This window comes from Thalassophryne amazonica, chromosome 8, assembly GCF_902500255.1.
Source record: "Thalassophryne amazonica chromosome 8, fThaAma1.1, whole genome shotgun sequence".
Taxonomy (NCBI): domain Eukaryota; kingdom Metazoa; phylum Chordata; class Actinopteri; order Batrachoidiformes; family Batrachoididae; genus Thalassophryne; species Thalassophryne amazonica.
In genome coordinates, this window is record NC_047110.1 from 69,700,137 (window position 1) to 69,718,730 (window position 18,594).

General features: G+C 40.7%; 1 protein-coding gene across 1 annotated transcript in view; it reads right to left on the bottom strand.

The window, feature by feature from the left end:
- The window catches only part of iqsec3b (IQ motif and Sec7 domain ArfGEF 3b), a 126,894-nt gene that overhangs the window by 61,345 nt on the left and 46,955 nt on the right, over window positions 1-18,594 (bottom strand). The window contains 3 exon segments of the mRNA XM_034176577.1: window positions 8,687-8,705; window positions 8,708-8,847; window positions 12,790-13,517. Of these exon segments, the coding sequence (XP_034032468.1) occupies window positions 8,687-8,705; window positions 8,708-8,847; window positions 12,790-13,517 (887 nt within the window).

Consider the following 18,594-nt stretch of genomic DNA (forward strand, 5'->3'; position numbering starts at 1 on the left):
GAGCTGAAGATGAGTGATGAACATGGACAGGATTAGGAATGAACTTTCAGAGGGACAGCACAGGTCAGACGGTTTGAAGACAATGTCAGAGAGGTGAGATTGAGATGGTTTGGACATGTGCACACAAGGGACCCAGGGTACATACAGTGAGGAAAATAAGTATTTGAACACCCTGCGATTTTGCAAGTTCTCCACTTAGAAATCATGGAGGGGTCTGAAAATTTTCATCTTAGGTGCATGTCCACTGTGAGAGACATAATCTAAAAAAAAAAAATCCAAAAGCACAAGTATGATTTTTGAATTTATTTGTATGTTACTGGCCGCAAATAAGTATTTGAACACCTGTGAAAATCAGTGTTAATATTTGGTACAGTAGCCTTTGTTTGCAATTACAAGAGGTTCAAACGTCTCCTGTAGTTTTTCACCAGGTTTTCACACACTGCAGCAGGGATTTTGGTCCACTCCTCCATACAGATCTTCTCCAAATCTTTCAGGTTTGGAGTTTCAGCTCCCTCCCAACTCTCTTCAGGTCACTGATCAGGTCCTCCTGTGTAGTTCTGAGCTTACTCAGAATCATCCTTACCTCACAAAGTGAGATCTTGCATGGAATCCCAGACCGAGGGAGATTGACAGTCATCTTGTGTTGCTTCCACTTTCTAATGAATAATCATAACAGTACTTTCTGATAAATAATCATAACAGTTGTTGTCTTCTACCAAGCTGCTTGCCTGTTGTCCTGTAGTCCATCCCAGCCTTGTGCAGGTCTACAGTTTTGCCCTTGGTGTCCTTAGACAGCATTTTGGTCTTGGATACAGTGGACAGGTTGGAGTGTGATTGATTGAGTGTGTGAACAGGTGTCTTTTATACAGGTAACAAGTTCAAACAGGTGCAATTAATACAGGTAAAGAGTGCAGAATAAGAGGGCTTCTTAAAGAAAAATTAACAGGTCTGTGTGAGCCAGAATTCTTGCTGGTTGGTAGGTGTTCAAATACTTATTTGCAGCAGTAACATACAAATAAATTATTTAAAAAATCATACATCGTGATTTCTGGATTTTTTTTTTTTTTTAGATTGTCTCTCACAGTGGACATGCACACAAGATGAAAATTTCAGACCCCTCCATGATTTCTAAGTCGGAGAACTTGCAAAAATCGCAGGGTGTTCAAATACTTATTTTCCTCACTGTACAGACCCCAATTCCAATGAAGTTGGGACGTTCTGTAAAATGTAAATTAAAAACAGAATAGTACAATGATGTGCAAATGACTCAACAAAAATATAAACGCAACACTTTTGGTTTTGCGCCCATTTGTATGAGATGACTCAAAGATCTAAAACTTTTTCCACATATACAATATCACCATTTCTCTCAATATTGTTCACAAACCAGTCTCAAATCTGGTGATAGTGAGCACATCTCCTTTGCTGAGATAATCCATCCCACCTCACAGGTGTGCCATATCAAGATGCTGATTAGACACCATGATTAGTGCACATGGTGTGCTTAGACTGCCCCACAATAAAAGGCCACTCTGAAAGTGGCAGTTTTAGCACGGCAGCACAATGCCACAGATGTTGCAGGATTTGAGGGAGCGTGCAATTGGCATGCTGACAGCAGGAATGTCAACCAGAGCTCATGTATTGAATGTTCATTTCTCTACATAAGCCGTCTCCAAAGGCGTTTCACAGAATTTGGCAGTACATCCAATCAGCCTCACAACCGCAGACCACGTGTAACCCACACCAGCCCAGGACCTCCACATCCAGCATGTTCACCTCCAAGATCGTCTGAGACCAGCCACTCGGACAGCTGCTGGAACAATCGGTTTGCATAAACCAAAGAATTTCTGCACAAACTGTCAGAAACTGTCTCAGGGAAGCTCATCTGCATGCTCGTCGTCCTCATCTGGGTCTCGACCCTGACTTCCAGTTCGTCGTTGTAACCGATTTGAGTGGGCAAATGCTCACATTCGCTGCCGTTTGGCACGTTTGGAGAGGTGTTTCTCTTCACTAATGATGCGAAGGAGATGTGTTGCACTGCATGAGGGCAAAGTGGTGTTCACACCAGATACTGACTGGTATCCCCCCCCAGTAAAAACAAAACTGCACCTTTCAGAGTGGCCTTTTATTGTGGGCAGTCTAAGGCACACCTGTGCACTAATCATGGTGTCTAATCAGCCATCTTATATGGCACACCTGTGAGGTGGGATGGATTATCTCAGCAAGAAGTGCTCATATCACAGATTTAGACTGGTTTGTGCACAGTATTTGAGGGAAATGGTGATACTGTGTATGTGGAAAAAAGTTTTAGATCTTTGAGTTAATCTCATGCAAAATGGGAGCAAAACCAAAAGTGTTGCGTTTATATTTTTGTTGAGTATATATTCAATTGAATACACCACAAAGACAAGACATTTAATGTTCAAACTGATAAACTTTATTGTTTTTGTGCAAATATTTGCTCATTTTGAAATGGATGCCTGCAACACATTTCAAAAGAGCTGGGACAGTGGTGTGTTTACCACTGTGTTACATCACCTTTCCTTCTAACAACACCCAATAAGCATTTGGGAACTGAGGACACTAATTGTGAGTGTCATGATTTGGTATAAAAGGAGCATCCCCAAAAGGCTCAGCCGTTCACAGCTAAGATGGGGTGAGGATCACCACTTGTGAACAACTGTGTGAAAAAAATAGTCCACCAGTTTAAGAACAATGTTTCTCAACATTCAATTGCAAGGAATTTAGGGATTCCATCATCTACAGTCCATAAAACAATCAGAAGATTCAAAAATCTGGAGAACTTTCTACATGTAAACGACAAGGCCGAAAACCAACACTGAATGTCTGTGACCTTCGATCCCTCAGGCGGCACTGCATTAAAAACTGACATCATTGTGTAAGGATCTGACCACGTGGGCTCAGGAACACTTCAGAAAACCATTGTCAGTTAGCACAGTTTGTCGCTACATCTACAAGTGAAAGTTAAAACTATACCATGCAAAGCAAAAGCCATACATCAACAACATCCAGAAACACCGCTGCCTTCTCTAGGCCCGAGCTCATTTGAAATGGACAGATGCAAAGTGGAAAAGTGTGCTGTGGTCTGATGAGTCCACATTTCAAATTGTTTTTGGAAATCATGGATGTTGTGTCCTCAAGACAAAAGAGGAAAAAGACCAGAAAAGACCAAAAAGACATCCAGACTGTTAAATTGACTGCATTTACGTGTATATAGCACTTTTCTATCTGCATCAGATCTCAAAGCGCTTTACAATTATGCCTCACATTCACCCCGATGTCAGGGTGCTGCCATACAAGGAGCTCACTACACACCAGGAGCAATGGCATGGGCACTAATACATCTGTGATGGCACCATCAATGCTGAAAGGTGCATCCAGGTTTTGGAGCAACACATGCTGCCATCCAAGTAACGTCTTTTTCAGGATGTCCCTGCTTATTTCAGCAAGACAATGCCAAGCCACATTCTGCACGTGTTACAACAGCGTGGCTTCGTAGTAAAAGAGTCCGGGTACTACACTGGCCTGCCTGCAGTCCAGACCTGTCGCCCATTGAAAATGTGTGACACATTATGAAGCGCAAATTACGACAAAAGAGACCCCAAACTGTTGAACAACTGAAGTCATACATCAAGCAAGAAGGGGAAAGAATTCCACATACAAAGCTTCAACAATTAGTGTCCTCAGTTCCCAAAGGCTTATTGAGTGTTGTTAGAAGGAGAAGGTGATGTAACCAGTGGTAAACATACCACTGTCCCAGCTTTTTTGAAACGTGTTGTAGGCACCCATTTCAAAATGAGCAAATATTTGCACAAAAACAATAAAGTTTATCAGTTTGAACATTAAATATCTTGGTCTTTGTGGTGTGTTCAGTTGATATAGGTTGAAGAGGATTTGCAAAATCATTGTATTCTGTTTTATTTACATTTTACACAATGTCCCAACTTCATTGGAATTGGGGTTGCAGGAGGAGGATGCTGTGGATGGAGAGTCCAGGCAGGAGGAAAAGCGGGAGGCCAACAAAAGGTTTATGGATGTGCTGAGGTGAGGACATACAGGTGGTTGGTGTGACAAAGGACGATACAGAGGACAGGGTGAGATGGAAATGGTTGACCTGCCATGGCAACCCGGGGAGCAGCCGAAAGAGGAAGAAGATTGGCTTTCTTTTTGCGAAGTAAAAGGAAGTGTTATCACAAGCATTACTTGGTCAGTTTTGAGAGGACAAAGTCATTACTTAAAACCTAAATACCAAATTTAACATAAAAAAAGCTTGTCAAAAGTTTATAGATGATCACCAGGATAAGTTTGATCTTTTTATATCTTTTTTTATGAATTTTGGATGAATATCTTTGTCTGTGGTCAACAGTCTTTAGGTCAAAGCAATGGAATGATCTCTTATAGGTGAATGATGTCACATTTCTATAAGAGTCCTTGTGATGAGAAGCTTCGTTAGACCCTGGGAAAAAGTTTGTTATTTGCTGGGTGTTATATGGGCCTCCTTCATTGATGTAAAGTGTATTGTCCCAGCTTATTATATTTCTCAGCAATAGACAGTACAGTTGTTTGGGGGGTTTTTTATACTTAAGCACCTTACATAGGTTGCTTTCAGTAATTTCGTTCTTCAGGCAACTGCACAATGACAATAAAGATGTCTTGATCTGTGAATCTTGTACCATGAAAGTTTTTGAGATGGCTCTTAAGACAGAAGCAGACTTGTGGAGATCCAAAATTGTGCTCTGGGAACCTGGGCTTTTTTCTTGCTCTTGGCATTAACTTTTCAGTCAGGCCCTCAGATATAATCAGAGGTCCCCCAATTAAACCATAATTATGCAGTTTAATCATTCATATGCTTTTACAAGACAATTCGCCAATTTTTGGATTCTTCCATGCTGTCTATAAAGGCATTCATTTTGCCATTCATAAACCAGAGACCCACTGCAAAGCTGACACACCAAAGAAAAACAAAAATGAATCTCTTTATATAGAAATTAAGTAGACATTATAAGTGATTTAATAGACACTTGAGAAAAATGGAATATGTGCTGCAGGAAAACAGAGTCTGAAAGTTTTCCCTGCATTCATGGGGCTTATGGACCAAATGTGTCAGTGAGACAGTTAGTGAGTCAGGCATCTTTCATCTTCAATAACTCAAGAAAGACAGATGTTAATTACTTGAATCTTGGCATGTAGTTTGAACATAATGAATAGACATGTAGGATAGCTCCTGATCAATCAATGAAATACAAACAACAATAAATATTTTTTTAATCAAAGAAGCAGTTTACCAGTTTCTACCAGTTGTCACTGATTTCTAACTGATGTCTACCAGTTGTCACTGGTAGAAACTGCTTTAATGCCATCCATTGTTAAATACAGTTGAAAAAACTCTCCAGATGGTGCTGAAATACTGACATGTTATGATACAATATATGGAAATTCCAGATATTTCTAACCGAATGACCCCTACTGCCATGTAATGGTGGCTGGTAGAAACTATTGCTTTAGAGATAGCTATCCTTCTGGAATGTTCTCCTCTCTCCAAATAGGGAATGCTGGAGCTCTGACAGAGTGGCCATTGGGTTCTTGTTCACCTCCCTGACTAAGGCCCTTCTCCCCCAATCACTAAGTTTAGATGGGTGGCCAGCTATAGGAAGAGTCCTGGTGGAGGTGCCTTTACAAATCATGTCCAGTCAACTGAATTACCCCCAGGTGGACTCCAGTTAAGCTGCAGAACCACCTCAAGGGTGATCAGTGTAAACAGGATTCACCTGAGCTTCAAATTTGAGTTCATGGCAAAGGGTGTGAATACTCATTTACATGCCATTTCTTAGTTTTTTATTTTTAATAAATTTGCAAAACATTGAGAAAAAAAAATCACATTGTCATTGTGGGTATTCTAGGAAATGATGAATTTCATCCATTTAGGAATAAGGCTGTAACATAACAAAATGTAGAAAAAGTGTAGCGCTGTGAACACTTTCCGGGTGCACAGTAAACCGATTTCTAACCTATCATGTTGCTCTAAATTCTTGAAAAAGTAGTTTCACAGGAGCTTGTGGACCATCTTACTGAGAATAACTACACTACTGCCACTATAGTCTGCATTAGAATGCACCATTCATGGAGACAGCTCTTACTAAAGTGTTAATGACCTTCTAATGAAATGGACTTGGACACCACGAATGGTTCTGTTATTGTTAGAGCTCAGCGCTGCATTTAACACAATGGACCATACTTGAGAACCGCTTTGGTAGTGCTGGAAATATCCTTAAGTGGTTGAAATCCTATTTAACTCGTCATTCTCAGTGGGTCCTGGTACAATAATGACATATCAGGTCCTTGTCCCAATTGAATACGGAGTCCCATAAGAGTCCATGCTAGGCCCCCTGCTTTCCCCCTTTATATAGCACACCTAGGGAAGATATGTGTAAGCTATGAATTGCTTTTCACTGTTATGCTGATGACACTCATGCTGATAACTGTGGGTGATATCACTATATTAAGATTTTCAAGGATTTCCTTGCTTCAGTGAAAATCTGGATGTTGAGTAATTTCTTGTTATTAACCCTCTGGGGTCCGAGGGCATTTTTTGGACAGTTCACTCACCTGGCATAAAAATGTTTTATTATTGCTGTTAACAGCTCTCCCTGCATCTCTCAATCAAGGTTTTATGTTTTGGTTTTTTTAGGACAACCGGTGCTTCATAATATATATGCTTTTGTTGTGTTTTATAAGTGTATAAAGGTTTACAATCAAAATAAGGAAGGAAAAGTAAGCGGAATTAATTTTCCACACACATGTATTCAAAACACACAGCAAACTATAATAAACAACTGTTTTGACACTTTATAAAGGTAATTTGAGGTTTTGTGTGAAAGACTGTACAACAAAAAGGTTCAACAACACAAATGCACATTTTGAACATATATGCAAAATAGTCTATGCGTTTTTTTGTCTTCATGGTAAAAGCAACAGAGTTATCCAGTAACCATTCAAATGCAACTAGTGGAGCAATCCTGATAGTTACACACTCTTTGTTTGAGCATGTGAGATTGTCATCAGAGGCTCCCATCTGCTCCATCTGCTTTCAGTGATCGCTGCATGTAATGGCACAAGTGTGCATTTGGAGCCCATAGTATGTACTCATTGGAGCACCCAGGGGGCTATTCAAATGGGCCAACTAATAACATATCACTCCTGAAAACGATCTTTGGCTTTTCACGTGAGGTGAATCTGCCCTACGATTGGATTTTGGAAAATCATGTGATGGTGAACCAATTCCGATTGGACACTCACATTGTGCACGTCATCACACAGCTTCTATGAGGAGTACAAAGATGGCCGATGGCTGGCTCAAAAGTCCCGTGGAGTTAACTTTTCAGCAAAAAAAAAAAAAAGTAACTTTCTACCTCATATCATTAAAAGTTATTTATAATTTAGTAAAGCTTGGTCTTAGCCGTCGTATAAGACGGCGTCGGCCCCAGAGGGTTAAATTCAGACAAATCTCGAATGATGATCCTGCAAGACATAGACATCATTTGAACAGCTAACAACAAAGCTAGACTTACATACATCAGAGTGATAACATAGGAACCTTGGGGTGAATTTCTATCCCACACTATCTTTTGACCTACACATTAGAGAAATCACTAGGACTGCTTTCTTCTATCTTCATAATATAGCGAGGATTCATCTCATTTTGTCTAGGACTGACACAGACACTGATTCAAGCCTTTGTCTCTTCTAGATTGGAGTATTGCATCATCCTATTCTCTGGCTTACCACAATCCAGCATTAGAGGTCTCTAACTGGTTCAAAACACCACTGCTAGAACCTTGAATGGAGTAGAAAGTTGACCACGGTTACCCTGATCTTGGCCTCGCTTCATTGGCTTCCTGTTTCTGTGAAGTCTGATTTAAAGGTTTTATTGCAAACTTGGAATTGTGCCTCCCTACCAAGCTGACCTAATTAAACCCTATGTTCCATCCCGAGCACTGTGTTCTCAGGAGAGTTTCTGTTATCGTGCGTCTGTTTTATGGAACATCTGCCTGCTGGGATAAAATTTAAAAAAAAATCTGATTCTGTGGAGCCATTCAAGTCCAGATGAAAGACTCATCTGTTTTCCCTTTCATATGGCTAACATATATGTATAGCAGAGGTCTCAAACTGATTCCAGAAAGGGCCAAGAGGGTGCAGGTTTTCTTTGCAGCCACCCACTCCAAATTCACCTAGCATTCATGTGTTTGGACGGGGAAGGAAGCTGGAGTAACTGGAGGGAACCCACACAAACACGGGGAGAACATGCAAACTCCACACAGAAAAGACCACAACCTGTTGTGCTGTGAAACAACAGTGCTAACCACTAATCCACTGTGCCGCCTTGTTTGTTGCCTCACCAGTTAAACAGCTTCATTGTGAAGTGGAACAGACAATATGCAAACACCACACGAATGTACCACCCAGGTTTGAGGGTTTCTGTGAGACAACATTGCTAATCCACTATAAATCTAATTACGGTGTATAGATTTCCTCAGATATTTGAAGTGCCACAAACTGAATTCAGATGCGAAAAGAAATCAGTGAAAGCTCATATGTCTGTGTACGCTGATTGTATCACGTCTTGGTTTCATTTCTTACAAACACCACAAAAATAATGAGGACTTACTCGAGTACATCTCTGTTGATTGCAGTTTGCTGTTTCCCAAAAACTCTCCAATCATCTGTCTGCTCAGGCCCTTCCTCTGCAGTAGGAAGTGAGCCACACCGATGGCTGTGTCTGGGACGAAACCACGCGTGATCAGGAAGTGGATGCCTCTTTCTGGATTCCTGCGTGTACACAGCCAACAGCTGAGAGCAGAGTTATTGATGTGTGTTGTGTGTGTGTGTGTGTGTGTGTGTGTGTTGTGGTGTGTGTGTGTGTGTGTGTGTGTGTGTGTGGTGTGTGTGTGTGGTGTGTATTCATGTGGATAGGTGTGGGGACTGGTGAGAGGTGCAACACTTTATTTAAAGCTACAGTGTGCTCAAATGACTGCCATCTAGTGATGAGGTTGCAGAGTGCATTATGCTGGTTCCGATTTTGTTCTCTTCATATTTCTGCTTGTTTGGCAACAGGGGTTCCTGCTCCCTTGCCTTCTCCTATTGCCTTATCCTATGTATTGTATGACCCTCCATTTTCACTACTTGGCTACTCTATCATCATGGCAGCGCAACATGGCGACCTCCATGAGGGAGCCTGCTCCCGTGTAAATATGAAGGGTTCATTCTAAGCTCACGAAAACACACTGATTCACTGTAGCAGGTTATTAAACACTAATGATTAGATGGTCATGAATGTTGTATTTCAATATTGGTGATAAACACAGCTGAGTACTGCGCACTGTAGCTTTAACAGATCGGTGCTAATGTGCACGTAAGAGCATGCAAGAGAGAAAGTGATCATGTGGGCACGATGAGAGAGGAGTGTTTTGGAAAATGAGTAAATGCGAGAGAGAAAAGGTCGAGCGCAGTCATGCGTGAACGCTGTTAGGTCTGGACGTCTGGATCAGACCAGCTGTCGCTGACGCACACGAGTTAATTTACTTTAATTTGTATTAACTAATGATAAGTGTAGGCCAACACTGGGTCTCTATTTATAGCAAAGGAGAGACTGACATTGTTCCTGACTGCTGTGACTCTCCTCTCCCCCTCCTTAATTTCATTTTCTTTTCAGTCCTCCCTCTCTCTCCCTCTCTCTCTCTCTCACACTACCCCCCCTTCTCTTTCGCTCTTTTGTAGACATCACAGGAAGGAAGGCAATGAGCTGGCATCGCCTCCCAACAATCACAAACTAATAAGGAGCTGCTTCCAGCAGTTTTCCAGGCTGCTGGAAATTTGTTAGACACGAACAGTAATAGCTGAATTTTGGACCCAGAGCCAGGGGTGTCAGGTTCCGCCCTGGCCCGGGGGATATCCCTGTTCCATGTCCAGGTTTTTTCTGATGATTCTTATGTTTTATTTTTCATATGATTGTACTTTTGTCATTTAAATCTTAGGTTGGCTCTGATTATTTTTTTTCTTTATGTTCTGTATTCTCTGGTTTTGTTTCTCATTTTTTTCATGCTTTATTATCTGGTTATGTTCCTGTTGTCAGTGGCCTTGTTCTCTGTTAGGGTTTATCTTTTATTTGTTGTTTATTGCATTAATGGTTTGCTGTAGTCTTTGGTTTGTTTTCTGTTTATCATTTATTTTCTGTTTAACCTTTAGATTGATTTACTATTTTATTATCATTGTCTGCTGCAACTTTTATACTTCAGCCATGTTCAGTTCTTTTCTAGTTCTGGTTATACAACCCCTGGCAATAATTATGGAATCACCAGCCTCGGAGGATGTTCATTCAGTTGTTTAATTTTGTAGAAAAAAAGCAGATCACAGACATGACACAAAACTAAAGTCATTTCAAATGGCAACTTTCTGGCTTTAAGAAACACTATAAGAAATCAGGGGAAAAAAATGTGGCAGTCAGTAACGGTTACTTTTTTTAGACCAAGCAGAGGGAAAAAAATATGGACTCACTCAATTCTGAGGAAAAAATTATGGAATCACCCTGTAAATTTTCATCCCCAAAACTAACACCTGCATCAAATCAGATCTGCTCGTTAGTCTGCATCTAAAAAGGAGTGATCACACCTTGGAGAGCTGTTGCACCAAGTGGACTGACATGAATCATGGCTCCAACATGAGAGATGTCAATTGAAACAAAGGAGAGGATATCAAACTCCTAAAAGAGGTAAACCATCACACAATGTTGCAAAAGATGTGGGTTGTTCAGCAGTCAGCTGTGTCTAAACTCTGGACCAAATACAAACAACATGGGAAGGTTGTTAAAGGCAAACATACTGGTAGACCAAGGAAGACATCAAAGTGTCAAGACAGAAAACTTAAAGCAATATGTCTCAAAAATCAAAAATACACAACAAAACAAATGAGGAAGGAATGGGAGGAAACTGGAGTCAACGTCTGTGACCGAACTGTAAGAAACTGCCTAAAGGAAATGGGATTTACATACAGAAAAGCTAAATGAAAGCCATCATTAACACCTAAACAGAAAAAAACAAGGTTACAATGGGCTAAGGAAAAGCAATCGTGGACTGTGGATGACTGGATGAAAGTCATATTCAGTGATGAATCTCAAACCTGCATTAGGCAAGGTGATGATGCTGGAACTTTTGTTTGGTGCCATTCCAATGAGATTTATAAAGATGACTGCCTGAAGAGAAGCATGTAAATTTCCACAGTCATTGATGATATGGGGCTGCATGTCAGGTAAAGGCACTGGGGAGATGGGCTGTCATTACATCATCAATAAATGCACAAGTTTACGTTGATATTTGGACACTTTTCTTATCCCAATCAATTGAAAGATGTTTGGGGATGATGAGATCATTTTCAAGATGATAATGCATCTTGCCATAGAGCAAAAACTGTGAAAACATTCCTTGCAAAAGACACATAGGGTCAATGTCATGGCCTGCAAATAGTCCGGATCTTAATCCAACTGAAAATCTTGGTGGAAGTTGAAGAAAAATGTCCATGATCTGGCAACAGCATCAGAGAAATTTGGAGCCAGATTGATGAAGAGTACTGTTTGTCACTCATTAAGTCCATGCCTCAGAGACTGCAAGCTGTTATAAAAGAGCCAGAGGTGGTGCAAACAAAATACTAGTGATGTGTTGGAGCAGTCTTTTGTTTTTCATGATTCCTAATTTTTTTCCTCAGAATTGAGTGATTCATATTTTTTTTTCCCTCTGCTTGGTCTAAAAAAGTAACCGTTACGACTGCCACAATTTTTTTTTCCTGATTTCTTATAGTGTTTTCTTAAAGCAGAAAGCTGTCATTTGAAATGACTTTAGTTTTGTGTCATGTCTGTGATCTGCTTTTTTTCTACAAAATTAAACAACTGAATGAACATCCTCCGAGGCCGGTGATTCAGAATTTTTGCCAGGGTTTGTAGTCTTTATTGTTCTTGTTCTCTTTTAGGTCTGTCACTCTATTTCCTAGTTACCCCATTATCTGTTTGACATTTCCTGTTGTTGGTCTTTGGGCACATTATATTTTCACCATTGGTTCTTTCTGTCACTTACTCCTCTGCTTTGCACTGCTTGGTTTTTCACTCACTCTCTTGACTCTCTTCTCTCGTCTTTGCTTCACCAGATCACACCTCCTTCCAGAACTTCACTAACACCCAGCATCTTGTTCCAACTGATTACATCACCTGTTATTTAAGCCCCTCACTTCCCTCCCTCCAGTGCCAGTTTCGTTGTGATCTCGTTATCCACGTTCCAGCCTTAGTTCCATGTCCTCTTGCCTCTCTGTATTTTTGACCTTCGCTCTGTATTTTGGATTTCGTCTTTGTCATTGCCCTTGTACTTTGTCACGTTGTATTTCTGATCTCTGCTCGCCTGGACACGCCTGTGCCTTTCGATTATTTGCACCTGCGCCTCTCTTGTCTGCCTTACTGTGTACCGATTCCCTGCAAACATCTTAAGATAAAGCCTTTTATTATACCAACATCTGTGTTCTGGAGTCCTGCATTTGTGTCCAGCCAAATTGCACCTGCTGTTCCTGACAAGAGAGGAGCACAAAAATTCACCTGTTTTGTGTGTGTGTGTGTGTGTGTGTGTGTGTGTGTGTGTGTGTGTGTGTGTGTGTGTGTGTGTGTGTGTGTGTGTGTGTGTGTGTGTGTGTGTGTGTGTGTGTGTGTGTGTGAGAGAGAGATACACGCCCACTCACACATTGAAGAGATTGAGTCCTATGCGATAGAGGCGTTTGCGGTGTGTGTCTGTGGACAAGGTTGGTGAGCGACAGGAGGCTGGATCCTGGCAGCGATCCCTGGGCAGAGAGACGACCAGGGCCTGCAGGCTCTCAGGGCTAGGCCCTCCTGTGATCTGTTGAGGGTGGGTGTAGTGGTACTGCTGGTACTGGGTGTATATCTGGGTGGGCTGCTGGTTGGACTGGGCTGAGGTGGAGATGGAGGTGGATGTAGATGTGGAGGTGGACCCCTGTCTCTCTGAGCAGCTCTCTCCTTCCAGGCCTCCTACTCCCAGCGTTGGCACGGCGGAGCCCCTCCTCGATCCCAAATCAGCCATTTCCAACTCCTCACTCGGAGGAGGTGCGGGGAACTCAGGCTCCACGCTTTCCGAGGACTGACCATCTCCTCCCACAACCACCCCGCTCACTGAGGTTTTCCTGCTGCCCTGCTGAACTCTGCCTTCATTGCCCAGAGACGTGGTCGTCGTGGTAGCAGCAGCGGAGGAAATGGTGTAGGAGGTATTGCTGTCGATATGAACAGTGACATCTCGGAAGGCCATGAGCAGCGAACTGGCACTACGAGGCAGACAAGCACTCTCAGCAGCTGCACGAAGGGCACCAGGGTCCATCAATAGTCCCTTGCCATCTCTGCCCTCCGTTATGCTCCAACCACGAAGAGCTTCATCAATAGACTGGGCCAGAGAGTGTAACTGCAAGTGTGATCACAAAAAAAAAACACTTCAGAAAGAACAGTTACCATCAAAATCAAAAGCTACTAAAACGTATGATTTCATTGTCACAGTTGTGCATTAACTGTACTACATTATAATCGGTGGTGGCCACAGTTCACCTCATCAGCTAACAGCTAGTTACTAAAACTAGCTTTTTCATCAGCAGATTAGCCTTTCAGCTACCGCCATTAAATTTAGCTCTGATAACTTAGCTAACATTTTTGAATAAAGTTTAATGGTCAAAAACATTTGTAAACCCTAAAATCGTACTTTTGTTACTGTTGGAGTTTATATGGTAATCCAATAAAGCAGAAAACAAAGAGAGACCTACACCACATGCACCAGCACCATAATTAGAAAGTGCACCATAAAAGAAGCAATAGATGAGTTAGCAATATGGTATATTTACATGTATTAGAAGTATGATAAATAAATAATACTAGATGAGAAGCAAGTGACTATAATTGGAAACAACTACTATTGTGCCCATGTAACAGAGGCCAGCAGGTGTCGCTGTGCATATGTAGTAAACCTCACTCCCAACAGCTCAAAAAGATTCTCTTGTCACAAGGCCAGAGCCCTGGGTTTTAGCTTTCTGGTTAGAGAGTCCAACTCCAATTATTTATTTATTTGTAAAAGGACCATGTACAATAAAGAACATAAATGTTTCCATTTGATGTATTTGATGCAGAGTTAGCTTAAAGCTAATTTACATCTGCAGTCCCTAACAACACAACACAGAGTACAGCTGCTACAGTGGTGCCGTGACCCGGATGGGAGTGAGTTTGGAGTGGCGAGTATAACAGAGGCCAGCAGGTGTCGCTGTGCATATATAGTTAGTAAACCTCACTCCCAACAGCTCAAAAGGATTCACGTTTTCGTCTTCAAATGATGAAAAAATGAAAAAGAGAATTGCTCAGTGTGAAAGCCTCAAGAAGACCAAAAACAAAGCTCCAAGGCACTCTGTGAAAATTAAATTAAAAAGCCTTTATTGTGGCATGGCTATATAATTAAAATTCGCACCAACACGTTTTGGCCCAGCATGGCCTTCATCAGGATGTTAAACAGGTTTTACACAGGTGTCATAGGTCTCCTTTAATAAGGAGGAAATTAGTGCACGCCTACACTCAAATGATCGAAAGAAATTGACATGAGAAGTGCTTTTTTAAAAAAAACGAACAATGGAAAGACAAATGCTCAAAAAAAAAACAGTATATAGTATGTACAATATAATACAATTGAGTAAAGTATATGTAATACAATCGCTCAAGTGATAAACCCCAACGAAGCTGGGACGGGCACCTCCTTGAACAATATAAATCACATATCATAAATATGGAGAAAAGTCTATATCAGCATTGAGGCCTGGATGTTCAGTAGCTTTTAATAGTACAATCCAATAAGTTTCACGTTGTAAGAGGATCATCTGGTGAGGAGCCATCTACGACCTACTACTTCATCCACATGGCTTCAGCTCCCCAAAGGAACATTCCCCTGTGGTAATTGTAATCATTGCCCTAATATTGATAAATCACTCTCTTTTAAAGATCGTACAGGAAAGAAGTTTCAATTAAAAAAGTATGCCAACTGCAATACATCTTTTGTGGTATATAAATTGCAGTGTGAATGTGGATGTTTTTATATTGGAAGAACAAAAAGGAGACTCAAAGACAGACTTGCAGAGCATAAACGTGCCATATACAAGAAAGATCCACTTTACACTATGGCCGTCCACTATCATACGGCTGGACACACAAATGTCAATAAATTAAAAGTGATGGTCATTGAGACAATTGGAAAAACAAGTACAACGTGAAACTTATTGGATTGTACTATTAAAAGCTACTGAACAACCAGGCCTCAATGCTGATATAGACTTTTCTCCATATTTATGATATGTGATTTAGATTGTTCAAGGAGGTGCCCGTCCCAGCTTTGTGGGGTTTATCACTTGAGCGATTGTATTACTATACTTTACTCAATTGATATATATGACATTTATATACTGTTTTTTTGTTGTGTTGTTTGTTTTGGGGGTTTTTGAGCGTTTTGTCCTTTCCATTGTTCGTTTTTTTAAAAAAGCACTTCTCATGTCAATTTCTTTCTATCATTGAGTGTAGGCGTGCACTAATTTCTCCTTATTAAAGGAGACCTATGACACCTGTGTAAAACCTGTTTGACATCCTGATGAAGGCCATACTGGGCCAAAACGCGTTGGTGCGAATTTTAATTATATAGCCATGCCACAATAAAGGCTTTTTAATTAATTTTCACAGAGTGCCTTGGAGCTTTGTTTTTGGTCTTCTTGAGGCTTTCACACTGAGCAGTTCTCTTTTTCATTTTTTCATCATTTGAAGACGAAAAACGTCAGTTTTTTGAGTATTGTATAGCACCCCCACCTCCAATTGAGCACCTGTGTATTAAGATTTTTTTTTATATATATATTTGATTCACAATTTGTGGACCCACGTAGCACTCCTTTTTCGATTTTAGCTCAAAAGGATTTCTCTGGTCACAAGGCCAGAGCCCTGGGTTTTAGCCTTCTGGTTGGACAGTCCAACTCCCATGCCGAGGATCGGAGTTCGCGTCCCGAGGGGAGCGAATGGACGAGTCGTAACAACATAACGCAGAGTGCAGCCTCTACACCCACAATTAATGTAAACAAAACTAGTTCAGCATTATGACTCCGTATTGATGGTACATTTTGCAAAGTAACTCATAAGATTAATGACAATAGAGATCCAGAAACAAATATTTTATTCTCAAATTCACATATTTAGAATCTTATTAATATAAAATCTTTGAAAGCAACTGTTCACTGTTATTCTATATATGTTGTAACACCATATCTTAAAAGATGGGAGATGCTTCACATTAGAATTGACCACTATTTTTGTAAATTATGCCTTTTTGAATATTTGCCCATGTGAGAGTAAAAAACAATTTCCACATGGAACTCATCAAATCAAATCAATTTTATTTATATAGCGCCAAATCACAACAACAGTTGCCCCAAGGCACTTTATATTGTAAGGCAAAAGCCATACAATAATCACAGAAAAACCCAATGGTCAAAACGACCCCCCTATGAGCAAGCACTTGGCGACAGTGGGAAGGAAAAACTCCCTTTTAACAGGAAGAAACCTCCAGCAGAACCAGGCTCAGGGAGGGGCGGGTCTTCTGCTGGGACTGGTTGGGGCTGAGGGGAGAGAATCAGGAAAAGGACATGCTGTGGAAAACACAGAGATCAATCACTAATGATTAAATGCAGAGTGGTGCATACAGAGCAAAAAGAAAAGAAAACACTCAGTGCATCCTGGGAATCCCCCAGCAGGTCTAAGTCTATAGCAGGCATAACTAAGGGATGGTTCCGGGTCACCTGATCCAGCCCTAACTATAAGCCTTTAGCAGAAAGGAAAGTTTTAAAGCCTAATCTTAAAAGTAGAGAGGGTGGTCTGTCTCCCTGATCTGAATTGGGAGCTGGTTCCACAGGAGGAGCCTGAAAGCTGAAGGCTCTGCCTCCCATTCTACTCTTACAAACCCTAGGAACTACAAGTAAGCCTGCAGTCTGAGAGCGAAGCGCTCTATTGGGGTGATATGGTACTATGAGGTCCCTAAGAAAGATGGGACTGATTATTCAAAACCTTATAAGTAAGAAGAAGAATTTTAATTCTATTCTCGAATTAACAGGAAGCCAATGAAGAGAGGCCAATATGGGTGAGATATGCTCTCTCCTTCTAGTCCCCTGTTAGCACTCTAGCTGCAGCATTTTGAATTAACTGAAGGCTTTTTCAGGGAACTTTTAGGGACAACCTGATAATAATGAATTACATAGTCCAGCCTAGAGGAAATAAATGCATGAATTAGTTTGTCAGCATCACTCTGAGACAAGACCTTTCTAATTTTAGAGATATTGCGCAAATGCAAAAAAGGAGTCCTACATATTTGTTTAATATGCGCATTGAATGACATATCCTGATCAAAGATGACTCCAAGATTTCTCACAGTATTACTAGAGGTCAAGGTAATGCCATCCAGAGTAAGGATCTGGTTAGACACCATGTTTCTAAGATTTGTGGGGCCAAGTACAATAACTTCAGTTTTATCTGAGTTTAAAAGCAGGAAATTAGAGGTCATCCATGTCTTTATGTCTGTAAGACAATCCTGCAGTTTAGCTAATTGGTGTGTGTCCTCTGGCTTCATGGATAGATAAAGCTGGGTATCATCTGCGTAACAATGAAAATTTAAGCAATGCCGTCTAATAATACTGCCTAAGGGAAACATGTATAAAGTGAATAAAATTGGTCGTAGCACAGAACCTTGTGGAACTCCATAATTAACCTTAGTCTGTGAAGAAGATTCCCCATTTACATGAACAAATTGTAATCTATTAGATAAATATGATTCAAACCACTACATCGCAGTGCCTTTCATACCTATGGCATGCTCTAATCTCTGTAATAAAATTTTATGGTCAACAGTATCAAAAGCAGCACTGAGGTCTAACGGAACAAGCACAGAGATGAGTCCACTGTCTGAGGCCATAAGAAGATCATTTGTAACATTCACTAATGCTGTTTCTGTACTATGATGAATTCTAAAACCTGACTGAAACTCTTCAAATAGACCATTCCTCTGCAGATGATCAGTTAGCTGTTTTACAACTACCCTTTCAAGAATTTTTGAGAGAAAAGGAAGGTTGGAGATTGGCCTATAATTAGCTAAGATAGCTGGGTCAAGTGATGGCTTTTTAAGTAATGGTTTAATTACTGCCACCTTAAAAGCCTGTGGTACATAGCCAACTAATAAAGATAGATTGATCATATTTAAGATCGAAGCATTAATTAATGGTAGGGCTTCCTTGAGCAGCCTGGTAGGACTGGGGTCTAATAGACATGTTGATGGTTTGGATGAAGTAACTAATGAAAATAACTCAGACAGAACAATCGAAGAGAAAGAGTTTAACCAAATATCGGCATCACTGAAAGCAGCCAAAGATAACGATACATCTTTGGGATGGTTATGAGTAATTTTTTCTCTAATAGTTAAACTTTTA